This window comes from Tachysurus vachellii, chromosome 14 (genome assembly GCF_030014155.1).
Source record: "Tachysurus vachellii isolate PV-2020 chromosome 14, HZAU_Pvac_v1, whole genome shotgun sequence".
Classification (NCBI taxonomy): domain Eukaryota; kingdom Metazoa; phylum Chordata; class Actinopteri; order Siluriformes; family Bagridae; genus Tachysurus; species Tachysurus vachellii.
Genome location: NC_083473.1, coordinates 19,550,438 through 19,568,574, shown reverse-complemented (window position 1 = coordinate 19,568,574; position 18,137 = coordinate 19,550,438). Strand labels below are relative to the sequence as shown.

Sequence of the window (18,137 nt, the reverse complement as noted above, 5' to 3'; positions counted from 1 at the left end):
GGGACACATTTTCTGAAATCCTCTAGAAGGTTTAAAGAGACTGATTCAATACTGATGTAATTAATTAAATCAGAAATATATTTATATCTAAGCGATTGTTTTTTAAAATGACATCTCATGTAGTTTTGGTTTCGGTTGTACATCCAAGACTGAGAAATACAAGTGTGCTGTTACACGCATACATATGTATTGTGTTTGTTTCATACAGAAGATAATGGTCCAATAATGTCACTGAAACACACACAAAGAATGTAGGAAATGCTAATAATTGAAGACAGGTCTAGAATCAGGGTGGATGAAGGATCTAGAAGAAGTTCTAGTGCAGATTTTAGTAGATTCTAGTTCTATTTTATTGTGTAGTCTTGTGACACATATTAAGAGTGTAAATCTGGATGCAATTAATGATCCTGCGGAACACCATGAGCAGAAGCGCCCTCTCTGCTCAACATATATTTAATTTATATTTAACACACAACACACACAGAGTAGCGTAACAGGATGTACAGCCTTAGCTTCATGCTGTCAGTTGCCATAGTTCCCAGTCCTGCTGAAGAGCATAGATTTCTCCTTCTGGCACAGTGAGTGATGTAGGAGTGTCAGAGAAGCAACACGGTCTCAAATGATACACACTCAATGATCTGGCAAAACACGTGCACACGTACATACAAACATCAAAAACAAAGCTACAGTAATATATGAGTTTGTATAAAAATGATTAAACCCCTATACATGTAAAAATTAATTCCATGGATCCCACAGCACACACTGATTTAGTGCAAAACCCAACAATTTCAATATTGGGATAATTAGTCAGTTTATTTACAATACATGTTAGTTCAGTGGCACCAAACATTCAGTCCATAGAACCTGCTCTTTTTCTGTGGAAATGTATCTTTTGTAATGTCATATATTAAGGTTTTTCAGCTTGTACCACTGTACATGAGACATTTCATCATCATCATCATCATCATCATCATCATCCTCATCCTCCATGTCCTACTAATTATACTCATCTTCATCATCATTACCAACATCTTCCTCGTTCTCCTCTTCCTGATCATTATCATCAACATTATTATCATCATCTTCATCCTTGTAATCATCCTCTTCCTCCTCCTCATCATCCTCTTCCCCATCATCATTTTCTTCTTCTTCATTCTCCATCTCCTACTAATTATACTCATCTTCATCATCATTACCAACATCTTCCTCGTTCTCCGCTTCCTGATCATTATCATCAACATTATTATCATCATCTTCATCCTTGTAATCATCCTCTTCCTCCTCCTCATCATCCTCTTCCCCATCATCATTTTCTTCTTCTTCATTCTCCATCTCCTACTAATTATACTCATCTTCATCATCATTACCAACATCTTCCTCGTTCTCCTCTTCCTGATCATTATCATCAACATTATTATCATCATCTTCATCCTTGTAATCATCCTCTTCCTCTTCCTCATCATCCTCTTCCCCATCATCATTTTCTTCTTCTTCATTCTCCATCTCCTACTAATTATACTCATCTTCATCATCATTACCATCTTCCTCGTTCTCCTCTTCCTGATCATTATTATCATCATTATCATCTTCATCCTCATAATCATCCTCTTCCTCCTCTTCCTCTTCCCCCTCATCATCATTTTCTTCTTCATCATCTTCCTTCTCCTACTAATTATACTCATCAACTTCATCATCATTACCAACATAATCAACATCTTCCTCCTGCTCTTCTTCATCATCCACCTCCTCATCATCGTCCCTTTTTTCAGACCTCTGCCAAAATAAACAAAAAACGCAAAGTCCTTTCAGATGTTTCAGGCTGGTCAGTTCCCAGGGTCAGATGCTGAACTGTTCTATATTAAACACAGACTGGGTTGTTTTCTGCCTGATATGGGGAAAAACATACAGGTCACAAAGTTTAAATCATAGGACACATCAAATTCAGAGCACAGCCTTGCACTGAGCCAATCTGACCCGGTGGGAACCAAGCAGAAATAAAAGTTACTTTACATTGGCAGTGTGTGAAGATACACACACAAAAACAACTTGCATCAAGCAGTCGGGAGAATCGTAACGTCACCCAAGACACATGCTTTCTAAATATAGCTTATAAATAAAGTCCACTGGAGCTCCGATGTAGTGAATTAAATCTGATATAAATCCCTATTCGATTGTTTGAGTAAAGTCGACGCCATCAACTGACTTACCAGCAGAAATGTGTGGAGTTGTGAAAATCTGAGACTGAATATCTTTCCCCAAGATGTGTGTGGATTTAGTCTCAATTGTACATTCAAGCCTGTGTGAAATTGTGGGAAATTACTTTTGGAGCACTTGGCAGAGTTGCTCCAGATCCTTTCATGATAACAAGGCAAGAAGGCAGTGGAACTAGATACGGTCAGAAGTGTATGAAAATGGTTCAATCAGAAGCTTCTGAAAGTCATTACTGGGATACATTTTCTGAAATCTTTTAGAAGGTTTAAAGAAACAGTCGCTTGGTGCATGTAAACTTTTGACTCATTGGAGTTCTGAATTAAATCTGAAATATATTTGCATCTTATCAATTGTTCGATGTGAATAAAGTAGACACCATAATTGACCATTCAAAAGAAATGTACAGTAACATTGAATTTTTTTTTTTTTTTAATTTTCAAAATTTGAGATTGAATTCGTTCCAATTTTAGTATATGTGCTGCCATAGGGGCACGGTGGCTTAGTGGTTAGCACGTTTGCCTCACACCTCCAGGGTTGGGGGTTCGATTCCCGCCTCCGCCTTGTGTGTGTGGAGTTTGCATGTTCTCCCAGTGCCTCAGGGGTTTCCTCCGGGTACTCCGGTTTCCTCCCCCGGTCCAAAGACATGCATGGTAGGTTGATTGGCATCTCTGGAAAAATTGTCCGTAGTGTGTGATTGCGTGAGTGAATGAGAGTGTGTGTGTGCCCTGCGATGGGTTGGCACTCCGTCCAGGGTGTATCCTGCCTCGATGCCCGATGACGCCTGAGATAGGCACAGGCTCCCCGTGACCCGAGGTAGTTCGGATAAGCGGTAGAAAATGAGTGAGATGAGATGAGAGATTGAATTCCTTCAACCAAAATGTGTGTAGTTTTGGTTTTTGTTGTACATTCAAGACTTTCATGTACATTCAAGGATAATGAAACACACAGGAGAACGTAGGAAATGCTGATAAGTTAAGACAGGTCTAGTCTTAGGGTGAAGAATCCAGAAGTCGTCAGGATGCTTTAAGTTATTGTGTAGTTGTGTAACAGTTTAAAGTAGTGTATATCTTGTCATAGACTAGTGTACAATTGCCTGAGTCAAAGCGTTTGCTTCTAAATTCTTAACTGTATTGTGTAAGTTAAGCACCAAATCATCGGAATCATTCATCATCCGTATGTGATATATGTGTTGTCTCTGAGAACCAGCTGTGGCATATGACCTGTCAGACATTCCTGGTGAAACAGGAAGCGACCCGAGCAGGAATCTTGTTCCTCTGCGCTGTACGTATATGGACAAATGACTTTCAGCCCTCTTCTGTCATGGAAAACTTGCAGCTTAAATAATTTAAACGTCAGGAAAAAAAAACCCTAGTAATAGAGCGAGCCTCAGAGACGGATTAAATGACCGGGTGTAGATAAGGAGTAGACGATTTACCCTCTGATGTTTCCCAGGGATGCAGGAAGTGGATAAGAAGTGATTAAGAGAAGTCAGGACCCAATCAGAATAAAATTGTCTTCATTGTGTATTTATTATTTACAACATGCTCTTTACTAGGACAAGTTTGTGTATTTTTTTTCTCTCGTCCTCAAGCAGATGTAAAAGATGACCAAACAATGTGTTCAAGAAAGAAACACAATGATTCACATTTTCAAACTTGTTTTTTTTGGAAGTAAACAACTTGCTTGATCTTTTGATCTGAATGAAATTAGACACAGCACTTAACAAAAAGTGAACAGCAAGTGAGCACAAAATGAACAGTAAGATTCTGAAGACATTTAATCAAAGATCAATAAAACATTTATGAAAAGTACTTGGTGTCATCTTTATTCTCGTCATACCGAATCTCCATAAAGTACGCCCCCGATTAGCTTCCGAACGGCTTCTGCGTCACTTGTGTCTGAAACGGAACACAAACTCATGTTACACAAACACAGACCTACAGCATGTGTATACATGAACTATTTTAACCAGTTTTTTTTTACGAATGCTCATTTGGAGAAACTGTGCTGAGAAAATGCTTTCTAAATGAAGGTGTTGGTTTAAAAAGATTCTTATAGATGTTCACGTTTCCCATATTTGTCGTACATATAAAATAATAAATTAAAGCCAGGGATCTATGTTTTGTGGACATGAACGCCTTTAAATGAAAATGCGTTGAAATATTAGTGAAATACTAGTGAAATATTAGGCTCATTATTTAAACATTATTACAATTATATACCATATTAACATTATATACAAGTTTATTTACGCTATCTATCTTTTCAGTCTTAGAGACTTTCATTTTTTTGTCTTTTTTTATTTTTAATTAAATAATTTATTTTTATTATTTATGTATTTATTTTAATTTATTCCAAACATTTAGTGCACAGAACCTGATAAAGGTCTAATTTGTCTCAACAGATAAATCTTCCATCCATGTTCTGAATTATAATCATCTTGTGGACCATAATCGAATTGAAAGATTAAAATTAAAATGCACATGTTCTCTGTTATTTCACTTAGAGGTTTAATAGAGCAATAAACTCAGGGCTATAACCCCATCTACTGACAAAACATGCTAAGTCGATATATGTTATTAGCAAAAGAAACAATTCACACTTTTTAAAATATGTCATAGTAACTCCAGAAATTGCAGAACAATTATACAGATAATGAGTTGACAGGTGAAAATGTGCAGTATGCTCATACATATAATCAGTACAATATGTGTGTACAATATGTACAATTAACAAACAGATAATGAAATCAACATGTGAACATGTGCAATATGCTCATACATATAGTCAGTACACAGTGTACTATTGGGCATCCTTACAGTAGCACTACATTGTGTGTATGTGTTAGTATATGTGTGTGTATGTATTAGTATATGAGTGTGTATGTATTAGTATGTGTGTGTATGTGTTAGTATATGTGTGTGTATGTGTTAGTACAGTACTGTATATGTGTGTATGTGTTAGTATATGTGTGTATGTATTAGTATGTGTGTATGTATGTGTATGTGTTAGTATATGTGTGTATGTGTGTGTATGTGTATGTGTTAGTATGTGTGTATGTGTTAGTATATGTGTGTATGTGTAGGTATATGTGTGTATGTGTTAGTATGTGTGTATTTGTATATTTGTGTGTGTGTTAGTATATGTATGTGTTAGTATATGTGTGTGTGTGTGTTAGTATGTGTGTGTTAGTATATGTGTGTATGTGTTAGTATACTGTATGTGTGTGCTAGTATATGTGTGTGTGTTAGTATGTGTGTGTGTGTGTTAGTATATGTGTGTATGTGTTAGTATATGTGTGTGTGTAGGTATATGTGTGTGTATGTGTTAGTATATGTGTGTGTATGTGTTAATATATGTGTGTGTGTGTTAGTATATGTGTGTTAGTATATATGTGTATGTGTTAGTATATGTGTGTGTATGTGTTAGTATATGTGTGTATGTGTTAGTATGTGTGTGTATGTGTTAGTATATGTGTGTGTTAGTATATGTGTGTGTATGTGTTAGTATGTGTGCATGTTAGTGTGTGTGTATGTGTTAGTATGTGTGTGTGTTAGTATGTTTGTGTGTTAAAATGTGTGTGTGTATGTGTTAGTATATGTGTGTATGTGTGTTAGTGTGTGTGTGTTAGTATGTGTATGTGTTAGTATATGTATGTGTTAGTATATGTGTGTATGTGTTAGTATATGTGTGTATGTGTTAGTATATGTGTGTATGTGTTAGTATGTGTGTGTATGTGTTAGTACATATGTGTGTATGTGTTAGTACATATGTGTGTATGTGTTAGTATATGTGTGTGCATGTGTTAGTATGTGTGTGTATGTGTTAGTATATGTGTGTATGTGTTAGTATATGTGTGTTAGTGTGTGTGTGTTAGTATGTGTATGTGTTAGTATATGTATGTGTTAGTATATGTGTGTATGTGTTAGTATGTGTGTGTATGTGTTAGTATATGTCTGTTAGTATATATGTGTGTATGTGTTAGTATATGTGTGTATGTGTTAGTATATGTGTGTATGTGTTAGTATATGTGTGTGTATGTGTTAGTATATGTGTGTGTATGTGTTAGTATATGTGTGTATGTGTTAGTATATGTGTGTGCATGTGTTAGTATATGTGTGTGCATGTGTTAGTATGTGTGTGTATGTGTTAGTATATGTGTGTATGTGTTAGTATATGTGTGTGTATGTGTTAGTATATGTTAGTATATACAGTATATTTGTGTGTGTGTTAGTATATGTGTGTATGTGTTAGTATATGTTAGTATATACAGTATATTTGTGTATGTGTTAGTATGTGTGTATGTGTTAGTATATATGTGTGTTAGTATATATGTGTATGTGTTAGTATATGTGTGTATGTGTTAGTATGTGTGTGTGTGTATGTGTTAGTATGTGTGTATGTGTTAGTATATGTATGTGTTAGTATATGTATGTGTTAGTACAGTATATGTGTGTATGTGTTAGTATATGTGTGTGTAGGTATATGTGTGTATGTGTTAGTATGTGTGTATTAGTATATTTGTGTGTGTGTTAGTATATGTGTGTATGTGTTAGTATATGTGTGTGTATGTGTTAGTGTATGTGTGTGTTAGTATATGTGTGTGTTAGTATATGTGTGTATGTGTAAGTATATATGTGTGTGTTAGTACATGTGTGTATGTGTTAGTATTTGTGTGTGTGTTAGTATATGTGTGTATGTGTTAGTATATGTGTGTGTAGGTATGTCTGTGTGCATGTGTTAGTATGTGTGTATGTGTTAGTGTGTGTGTATGTGTTAGTATATGTGCGTGTATGTGTAAGTATATATGTGTGTGTGTTAGTACATGTGTGTATGTGTTAGTATTTGTGTGTGTGTTAGTATATGTGTGTATGTGTTAGTATATGTGTGTGTGTAGGTATGTGTGTGTGCATGTGTTAGTATGTGTGTATGTGTTAGTGTGTGTATGTGTTAGTATATGTGTGTATGTGTTAGTATATGTGTGTATGTGTTAGTATATGTGTGTGTGTAGGTATATATGTGTGTGTATGTGTTAGTATGTGTCTATGTGTTAGTGTGTGTGTTAGTGTGTGTGTTAGTATATGTGTGTATGTGTAGGTATGTGTGTGTATGTGTTAGTATATGTGTGTGTTAGTATATGTGTGTGTGTGTTAGTATGTTTGTGTGTGTTAAAATGTGTGTGTGTGCATGTGTTAGTTTGTGTGTGTGTTAGTATGTGTGTGTTAGTATATGTGTGTGTTAGTATATGTGTGTGTATGTGTTAGTATATGTGTGTATGTGTTAGTATGTGTGTGTGTTAGTATATGTGTGTATGTGTTAGTATATGTGTGTGTATGTGTTAGTATGTGTGTGTATGTGTTAGTATGTGTGTGCATGTGTTAGTATATGTGTGTATGTATAGTATGTGTGTGTATGTGTTAGTATATGTGTGTATGTGTAGTATGTGTGTGTATGTGTAGTGTGTGTGTATGTGTAGTGTGTGTGTATGTGTGAGTATATGTGTGCATGTGTTAGTATGTGTGTGTATGTGTTAGTATGTGTTAGTATATGTGTGTATGTGTAGTATGTGTGTGTATGTGTAGTGTGTGTGTATGTGTTAGTATATGTGTGTATGTGTTAGTATGTGTTAGTATATGTATGTGTATGTGTGAGTATATGTGTGCATGTGTTAGTATGTGTGTGTATGTGTTAGTATGTGTTAGTATGTGTGTGCATGTGTTAGTATATGTGTGTATGTATAGTATGTGTGTGTATGTGTAGTGTGTGTATGTGTTAGTATATGTGTGTATGTGTTAGTATGTGTGTGTATGTGTTAGTATATGTATGTGTATGTGTGAGTATATGTGTGCATGTGTTAGTATGTGTGTGTATGTGTTAGTATATGTGTGTATGTGTTAGTATATGTATGTGTTAGTATATGTGTGTGTGTGTGTTAGTATATGTGTGCATGTGTTAGTATATGTATGTGTTAGTATATGTGTGTGTGTAGGTATGTGTGTGTGCATGTGTTAGTATGTGTGTATGTGTTAGTATGTGTGCATGTGTTAGTATGTGTGTATGTGTTAGTATATGTGTGCATGTGTTAGTATATGTGTGTGTGTTCGTATATGTTAGTATATACAGTATATTTGTGTGTGTTAGTATATGTGTATGTGTGTGTTAGTATATATATGTGTGTGTGTGTTTGTGTGTGTGTGTGTGTGTGTGTGCTGTGTGTGTGTGTGTGTGTGGTATGAAATGCAGAAGGACTGAACAGTAAAACCGAATGTCTTAATAGCTTTAAATTCCACTGCTGTTATCTAATCATATCTCCAAAATTCAAAAACAGTACAAACAGATTTTACAAACCAGTCAGAGCTTCTAGCATAATAATATCACCAGAAAGCTGAGGCATGTTGGTAAACACCTCAAAATGTGAGTTAAATGGACTCCAATTCACAAGTATTTCATTACACTTGAATAAATGTGTGAAAAGAAGCAAAGACAAATTTCAGCTTTATTCAAGGATTTCTCAGACAGCTAAGAAAAGACTTTTATGTGAGAAATGGCTTCTTAAGTTTTGTTTGTCATAAACTAAACATTTGGAAACCTGAAAGGTCTAAAAAAAATGTGGGCTTTAATTTATAACGAATGGCTGAAAAAAGATGAGGCAGTAAATGAAAATGGGATCTGTTTTTTTTTTTTATCAGTTTCATCGTTTTCATTTATCTATTTCTTTTTATGCTTTGAACCCTTGAAGATTGAGGAAGCCAACAGAAATCAGCAGATCTTTCTGGAAGACTCAACACGGAGGAACTTTGTATTGCTGTTTAAGACGCTGTGTTATATATATGACACCAGGATCTACATAGTGACACCAAGACGTCACAAGACTGGCTTTGACCGTTTGCCATTTGTTCAAAACACGTACGCATGCACACACACGCACACACACACACAGTTCCTCACCCACTCCCAGCTTGCTCAGCAGATCTGTGTATTCTGGTCTCTGCTCCAACACTCTCCTGAGGCTGGTGGGTTCCATGCACTCCAACTCGACTCTCCAGTACACATAGATCTTCTGACAGAAGCTCACATACACCAGACAGGGGATGTTCTTACCCTGCTTGCACGCGTACAGTCCTGCAACGTTACAGAACCACAAAGGAGCCGTGACTGTACTGATGCACGACCGTGTGCATGTATGTAGATATCATGTGTATGTAGATATCATAATTACACTTTATTTAACACTTATAAATAAGCATGTACGCTGCGTCTGTGATTGCATTCGATATAGATTAGTGCCCGTAGTGACATCTAGTGTGTTTGTGTATAAATGAATCTTGCTTTATGTGTGTGTATAACTGTTTGTGTGTTACGTTTAGTTTATATAAAAAAATAATAATTATATAACCTCACTGCAAGGTGCACTCATCCTTGACTAACAAAGTGCTCAGGATGACAGAAAGGAGGGTTTAGAAGGGCAGAAAGGGAGGAAAGGTGGCATTGAGAGTCTTCTAAAGCTCCTATACTGACAACTAGTGGTGAGTTATGTGATCGCATTTACAGCTTGCTATCATGCTCCGTTCCAACACGTGTAAATCTAACAACCTTACCGGCACAGAAAGCATTCACGTTCTCATCGAACTGGAATCGGACGACCATGCGATTATGGTCGATGATGTAGGTCTGGCCGTCCCAGGCACACGCCACCACCTCCTCTCTGCCGTCACCCTGAATACACAACCGTATACACGCATCACATTGTGCAGCTCAGTCAGTTTAAAAAAAAAACTAAAACTGTTGATGGGTATCTAGTATGTAGTATGACACTCAACGCTCACTGCTAGGAAGAAGCTCTTTAAAAACCTGCTATGACTTTAATCTACTTACTGTAACGTCCAGTTTCTGCAGTGCGAAGAGCTGGTGATCCACCTGCACTGACCACAGGAGCTGCTCAGAGCTGTCCATGAGCTTCAGGGTCCCTGTGCAGATAAAACAAACACTAAAGAACTCGGGAAAAAGATTCTGAAACATGCCTGACTGATATAATGACATTCAAGATCAGGAGTTTCACAATGAAGTCAGTCATCCTCAATCCTAAATTCGAACATGCCTAGTTTTATATTTTTCAGGATAAAACAAAGCTTTGGATCAGTCAAATTGGAGTCAGCACCAAATGGTCAAGGAATCATCTGCTAATAACACCTTTATGTAGAACAGAGTGTGTTTTTGTGTGCCATCATATAATAAATAAATAAAACAGCGTGGAATAAAATACAGAGGTTTGTCAAATGTGTGTATATGCCCACCCAAATTTAGATCTTGCCTAACCAATCAAAGTTGGATTTCTTTTATTTTAGCCAAAGGGAAAAAAGGGACTGTAGCAGTGAGGAAAAGACATGAGGCAGAGATGGAGGTAGCAGAGATGAGGATGATGAGGTTCTCTTTAGGAGTGACGAGGATGGACAGGATTAGGAATGAGCACATCAGAGGGACAGCTCAGGTTGGCTGTTTTGGGGACAGAGAGGTCAGAGAGACTAGATTGAGATGGTTTGGACATGTACAGAGGAGGGAGATGGTTATATTGGTAGAAGGATGTTGGAGATGGAGCTGCAGGTAAGAGGACAAGAGGAAGGCCAAAGAGGAGATATATGGTTGTGTTAAAAAAAAAAAGCCCTGCCCCCACAGCACACAATAGTTTTTCACTACTCTCCTCACATTAATTCGACACACTTACAGTCTCTAACTCCGTACTGACTTTTTTTTTTAAGTTTTCCTACTTTTCTCAGTTTGTGATTGCTGTGCAGCAGCTAACAAATGTTCATAATTTGACCGACATGCAATTTGATTACGTTTAAGCCTATAAAGCAAACTAGTGCTGTCTGTGTCTCTGCTGCTAGCACATCAGAGCATACAGCTAATTCCAGTTTACCCTCCACAAGCACTGCTCAGTCCTCAACAAGTGCCCCATTACAGAAGCATGCATCCTGCAGAAGCAACAAAGAAAACCATGGACTGTATAAAAAAATGCTATTAGTGTTCTGTGGATTGCTTATGGGAGTGTTGGGGGCACTACAACTGATTGGCCACCAATTAGTTGTACCAGCCCACCCTAATATAATCGGCTGGAACGTCTCCATAGCTCATGCTGCTTACCATCTAAAGTACAGAGAGCAAATAAGCCTCCTTTTGAGTCATCATCCTTCGATCCTAAAGAAAAAAACAGAACAGGGCAAAGTTTACCTCTGAATACTGTTTACTAAATGCAATCATGAATTGCATCCTGTGTTAAAGGTGTGGTTTTGAAAACCTGCACGTTCATGTAGTTATCAAATCGGCCAATCACGCAGCAGTGGCTCAACTGCAGGAAATCATGCAGATACAGGTCCAGAGCTTCGGGTTAATGTTCTCATCAGGATGACTGTACCCTACACCCTCGAGGCAGATAAACTAAATAAGAATAGACTACATACAAATCCCTCTCCTGTCAACCAAGAGCAGGAATCCTGTTTAGACTGCTGTGCAAACCAGCAAGTTTCAGTCAAAGTCATTGAGATCACATTTTATTCTACATTCTGATGCTTGATATTAAATGAACTGAAGCTCTTGACATGGTCGTGGAGAACTGAATGTATTCTGTTGCTACAACGTGATTGGCTGATTAGTTAATACTAAATAAACGTGACTGACAGCTCGGTCATAACATTCTTTGGGGCAAGTTGGCTTAGAAATGTATAAATGTATCAGAGAGAAAGAGAGACATACTGTAGAGGGAGAGCGGGAGAGCGGGAGAGAGAGAGAGAGAGAGAGAGAGAGAGAGAGAGAGAAAGGGAGAGAGAGAGAGAGAGAGAGAGAGAGAGAGAGAGAGAGAAAGGGAGAGAGAGAGAGAGAGAGAGAGAGAGAGAGAGAGAGAGAGAGAAAGTGTGTGTGTTCATGCAGTACCCCTACTGATGCTGCCTATCAAATGGGTCGACACGTTCTTGTTATGAATGCGACCGGTGGTCAGATGAAGAACCACGTCTCTAGAGGGCCCTTCTCTGCAGTGGGAGAAAAAAAAAAACATGTACATCTGATCTTTTTGTTTCTTTTGAACATCATGTCATGTACCAGCCCACATAACCAAAACGTAGCAGCACTCAATGACATCCATTCATATGAATCCTCCTGCCCATTTTCTTCTTGTCTGCACTTGGTACTGAATTAATAAATAAACTTGGCCTCAGTGCTGAATGACAGAAACCCTGGAAACCGTGGAAACGCCAAAGTACAAACAGTGTAGCATCATCTGATCATCATTCAGTCGTTTAGCTTTTAATTCTCACTTCCCAAGATAAGCTGTATGCAGCACATGACACATTAACCGGCTCTGATTCAAAACTCGGTTATAATAAGGACGACATTTTACCCTGATACAGCAAAGCCCGACGAGCCTGCATTTAAATGAATGCGTCTCAGATTCTGTGAAATAATAAAAGTGAAGGTTCCTGGACTCTCAGGTGAGACTAAGAACATTGTGTTATACATAACATTTTTAATTGCTGAGGATCTTCGAGGGATTACAAAAGTGTTAGATATGAATTTTACTATTGTTATAAATATATTAGGATAACTCTCATCCACAGAGAGATTAAGAAGCGCTTACCCTGCAGATGCTGCCATGCGGCTCTCTCCTGTCGTTGCACTGCCATCTTGTGTCCAGGAACAGAGCAGGATGGCGTAACCACAGCCTGGCTGAGAGACCATGAGCTCAGGCCTGCCATCTGGAGCTGGGTTTACTGATAAACTGTCCACCTGCAGGGGAAAATAAGGGTTGAAGGTGTCGCTATTAGGCTAGCTTTTATCTGATGACATTTTGTATATTTTAGGTGAAAGTGTTTACATCCTACTTTTGGACCAGGACATGAACACAAGCCAGTGTGTGAGTGAAGGAATACAACTACGAATCAATATGTTGTATTACACCTTTTATTAAAACACCTATTATTACATCCCTTGTGTTTAGGTTGTTTTTTCTACAACCATTGTGCGCTTGATTCTGGTAAAAACACAGTCAACTCTTTTAACAGCTTTATACTTGGTTCTAGTTTACTTTATGATTAAATGCTGAAATCTGAGAAAAGCACCAAATGCTCATCAGAAGAAGCCTTTACTTGGCTTAGTTGGGGTAAGAGCTCAGGGTTAGGCATGATGCAATGTCCTTGGAGCAGACAAAAGTTAAGGGTCTAGCTCAAGGGCCCAACAGTGACAGCTTAGAGGTGCTGGTGCCTGAACCCCTGATCCAGTAACGTTTGAGGTCATTAAACAGAGAGACACTGCCAGGTCATTAAACATAACTGAACTGTAGTAGTGTGTAAACATTCACCTGTCCCTCCAAAAGCCACTTCTTCAGCAGAATTAGCTGACCAGATGTCAGGTCTGTGGCATCAGACGGCTCCTCCCAGCGGAAAGCTCGCACTACGCGGTCGGTGTAGCCCACAACCAGCTCGCTGCGTCCATCACCGTCTAACACACACACAGACACACACACTAATCAACCTAAACAATCTATACATCTTACTTTACAAAGGAAATACATGACATTTCAGGGTCCTGGGATATTACCTTAGATAAAGAACATTTTATAGCACTTAGTGTTCTTTGGTACATATCAATTTGTCAATGTCAATTTTATTCACTTTTTTTTTTGCTCCAGATTTATTAAATTATGAGTGAATCACATGTACACAGCTCTCTTTAAGCCAATATCACAGCTTTATGAGAAAGCTTAGATCAGAGCTCTGGATGCAACAATTTTATACAGTACTGTGCAAAAGTTTTAGGCAGGTAGGAAAAAATGCTGTAAACAAAGAATGCTTTTATAAATATAAATAACAAGTGTTTATTTCTATCAATGTACAAAATGCAAAGTGAGCAAACAAAAGAAAAATCTAAATCAAATCAATATTTGGTGTTATTTTTTTTTTTTTACATGGGATTACATGAAGAGAAAGAAGGATGTGAGAAAGCCGACATCCACAGAATATCTGTGGTTAGTTCTCCAAGATGTTTGGAACAACCTACCAGACGAGTTCCTTCAAAAACTGTGTGCAAGTGTACCTAGAAGAATTGCTGCTGTTTTGAAGGCAAAGGGAAGGTCACAGCAAATATTGATTTGATTTAGATTTCTCTATTGTTCATTCACTGCCTTTTGTTCATTTATGAAAATAAATGTTTAACACTTCCATTTTTGAAAGCATTCTTTGTTTACAGCATTTTTTCACACCCGCCTAAAACTTTCACACAGTACATAATCATGCTGGACGGTGACATTCTTCAGCTGTCTCAAATATACTGGCGTTTAGAGAAGACATCTGCACCATTTAAGCTGGCCACTTGTCACCATCGTGGTGAGCATGAGGCAGGAAATTTGCTGTTGGGGAACAAGTCTAATGTTCTGATGTTCAAGGAGGTTGTGTCATAGACGTTCTGAGGCCCGGAGTGAATATATTCTGCTTCTAAGATTTTAAATAAAATGTTTTCAGTTCATTGGGTATTGACGTGTCTGATGTTATAAGAAGAATTATTTTTGTTTGCCTTTTGTTTGAAACTTAATTAACTTTTAATATTTACAGTCGGTTCAATGCAGTTTTATTTGTATAGTGGATTTAACAGTGTCAAAAAGCAGCTTTACTGAAATGTATACATTATAAATTTATCCCTAAGGTGACGGTAGTGAGGAGACGATACGAGGAAGAAACCCTGAGAGGAACCAGACACAAAAGGGAACCTCATCCTCATCTGGGTGACACCAGAGAGTGTGATTATAAATCAGTTCCCTTCTCTAACTGTGTACTGTATGCTCAAAACGTCCTAAATCTGTTCATTCTAGTCTTAACATCAAGTCTGTTTTTTTGAAGTAATCAAGTGTTTACTGATGGAGAAACCAAAACCATTAAATGGATATAAAAAGTGAGTTTAAGTGTAATGTCTGATTACTGATTATTTATGATAAATATTTAAAAAACTGAAAAGAGTTGTTAAGTGTTTGACTCACCGATGTCGCTGATGAGCATGACTTTCGTGTTAGCTGGGATGTGCTGTGTAAAACACGGCTTCTGGTCATCCCCGAACAAACACTCGGGCTGGCTGGAGGATTCGGCTTTGGCTGCAGCGGAGGTGATATCAAACAGGTGGAACCAGCCTTCTGCACCTACAGCCACCACAAGGTTCTGGTAAAAAAAACAAAGTGGTCAAATCCAGGACTATAGAACATTGACCAAAATAGATTTATCTTAGTTGTCAAAGTAAAAAGTGATTTTTACATGCTGCATTACCTTGCCTTTGTTACAGAGGTCTCCTACTCCCACACATGTAAGCTAGCAACAAAACACAGTTGTGAACCAATAAGATGGTAGATTATATTTTGTATTATATTCATCATTAATAGTGAGATTGAAAAGACTAATAATCTGACTTACCATTCCTACACATGTTCTAGTGATCCAGGGCTTGGAGTCATCATTCTTATAGATGTATAACTTCCCACTCGTGTCACCGACCACAAGTTCATTTAACTACAGAGTAAAATATGTGATTTACACAGATATCTTAATAAACACAACATTTATTCATCTTGTTTAACCAATTCAGGTTGTTCCAATCTAGGGAACACTGGGAGCACTAACCTCTGGATGTACCGTTCTAACATACATCCACATTAGGTGTAACAGCTGGAGAACCTACCACTGCACCATTGGAGAACGTTAACTACACCATTTGTTGAAGTTGTTACTTCAAGCCAAATAATGCTGCCTTTGACATTGCTTTCTATCTAAAAACTGCCAAAAAAAACCACAGATGCCTCCATGTTTGTCTTTTGTTAGCAAAAATCTATCCAGCTGACTGTGATGAGAGGTATATATTTTCCTCCTCAAAGCAGTGGGCTGAATAGTCAGTGTCAGAGATTCAAGAAGCAAATTTCTGTATGGTAATGGATCTTCTGCCAGGTAAGACAGAGGTCACAAGTGCACTTGAGTAGGCAGCAGGCAGCCATTTATTAGTCAGCCACCATGAACTGAGAGTGACAGTAATTTGTTGCTAGATTTGGTGACTGTTTAGACTTCTTTAGTGACTTTATTGCTCCCATTGACCAATCACTATTGGCCCCAATTACTAATCACCAATTACTATTATTCCCAATCACCATTATTCTCGATAACTAATCACCTATCGTTATTGTTACCATCAACCAATCACTATTGTTCCCTATGATCAATTTTATTGCTCCCAATGGCCAATCACTACTGTTCCCAATGACCAATCACTACTGTTCCCAATGACCAATCACTATCGTTCCCAATAACTAATCACAGATCATTATTATTCCCAATAACTAATCACCAATCACTATTGTTCCCTATGATCAATCCTATTGCTCCCCATGACCAATCATTATTGTTCCCAATAACTAATCGCAATTATTCCCAATAACTAATCACCAATCACTATCGTTCCCAATGACCAATCACTATCGTTCCCAATAACTAATCACAGATAATTATTATTCCCGATAACTAATCACCAATCACTATTGTTCCCTATGATCAATCCTATTGCTCCCCATGACCAATCATTATTGTTCCCAATAACTAATCGCAGTTATTCCCAATAACTAATCACCAATCACTATCGTTCCCAATGACCAATCACTATCGTTCCCAATGACCAATCACTATCGTTCCCAATAACTAATCACCAATCACTATCATTCCCAATGACCAATCACTATCGTTCCCAATGACCAATCACTATCGTTCCCAATAACTAATCACCAATCATTATTGTTCCCAGTAACTAATTGCAATTATTCCCAATAACTAATCATCCATCAATATTGTTCCCAATGACCAATGACTGTTGTTCCCAATAACCAAACAACGATGTTCTTGATAGAAAGTCAAGTATATTGTACTGTATGTGTAAAAGTTTAGTTTGTGACAAATGATTCTATTCTAACAGACGTCTTCAGAAAACTACTCTTCCATTTCCATATCCTGGATCCATCAATAAAAATGCTAATTAGTTCATGACGTCACCTGATAACACCTGGTGACGTCGCCTGATAACACCTGGTGACGTCGCCTGATAACACCTGGTGACGTCACCTTCTGCGCATGCTCTAGACACTTTCCCCTGAAAAGAGCTGGTGGATGAACTTACAGAGTCATTATCGGCGTCTCCGAGGCAGATGGCATGAGGAAACAGAGAACCTGTGAAGTCCAAACACACACGCTGAACAAAACTCAGGGAACGCATGTCCTCTCTGTTTACTGTCTGTGGGTGTGTGTGGGTTTGTGTTTAGGGAAAGCAATATAACATTACTGACATACAGCTTTCCAGCTAAAGAATAGTAACGTTGAACATTTTATACCATATTACACTTCAGACTACATCATAATATCGAGGTTTCCACCATTAACATTATGTTAGCTAGCTACAGCACCTTCCCAACACAAACACAACACGTGACCAAAACACGGAAGTACTGTTTTTTGTTTCAAAATAAAAGCCTCTTAAAATTAAATTGCAATATTTATCATAATAGCAAAAAAAAAAAAGAATATTTAAGAAATAAATAACAAATCGTGTGGCATACAGTACATCTTTAAGTGACACGTGGATAAAAATGAATTACAATCTAAATAAACATACTAAGATAATTTGTGGCAAAATGTGTAGAATCTTTTGGGCTTCGTATAAAAAGATATGTTTGGTGCAAAAACAAGACGGCTTGGTGAAGCATGGTGGTGGCAGCATCATGCTGTAGGGCTGCTTCTCTGCTGATATTTATTTTGGCACCAGAATCTGCAGGGGTCTGTTAGACAGGTGAAGATGAAGAAAAATTCAATTTTTAAGCATAATAATGACTCCAAGAACAAAATCAAGAATTCAGGAAGCTT

The 18,137-nt window shown here is 37.6% G+C and overlaps 1 protein-coding gene across 1 annotated transcript; it reads right to left on the bottom strand.

The window, feature by feature from the left end:
• Positions 1–3,726: 3,726 nt before the first annotated feature.
• itfg2 (integrin alpha FG-GAP repeat containing 2) lies at positions 3,727–17,705 on the bottom strand. Its single transcript, XM_060886526.1, has 12 exons — positions 17,398–17,705; positions 15,657–15,752; positions 15,513–15,554; positions 15,233–15,407; positions 13,562–13,701; positions 12,842–12,990; positions 12,142–12,236; positions 11,356–11,409; positions 10,090–10,181; positions 9,813–9,930; positions 9,163–9,336; positions 3,727–4,112 (listed from the first exon to the last, which is right to left on the bottom strand). The coding sequence occupies exons 1-12, from the start codon at positions 17,491–17,493 to the stop codon at positions 4,048–4,050; spliced, it is 1,296 nt and encodes a 431-aa protein (XP_060742509.1). The 5' UTR covers positions 17,494–17,705; the 3' UTR covers positions 3,727–4,047.
• Between the last annotated feature and the right edge of the window lie 432 nt (positions 17,706–18,137).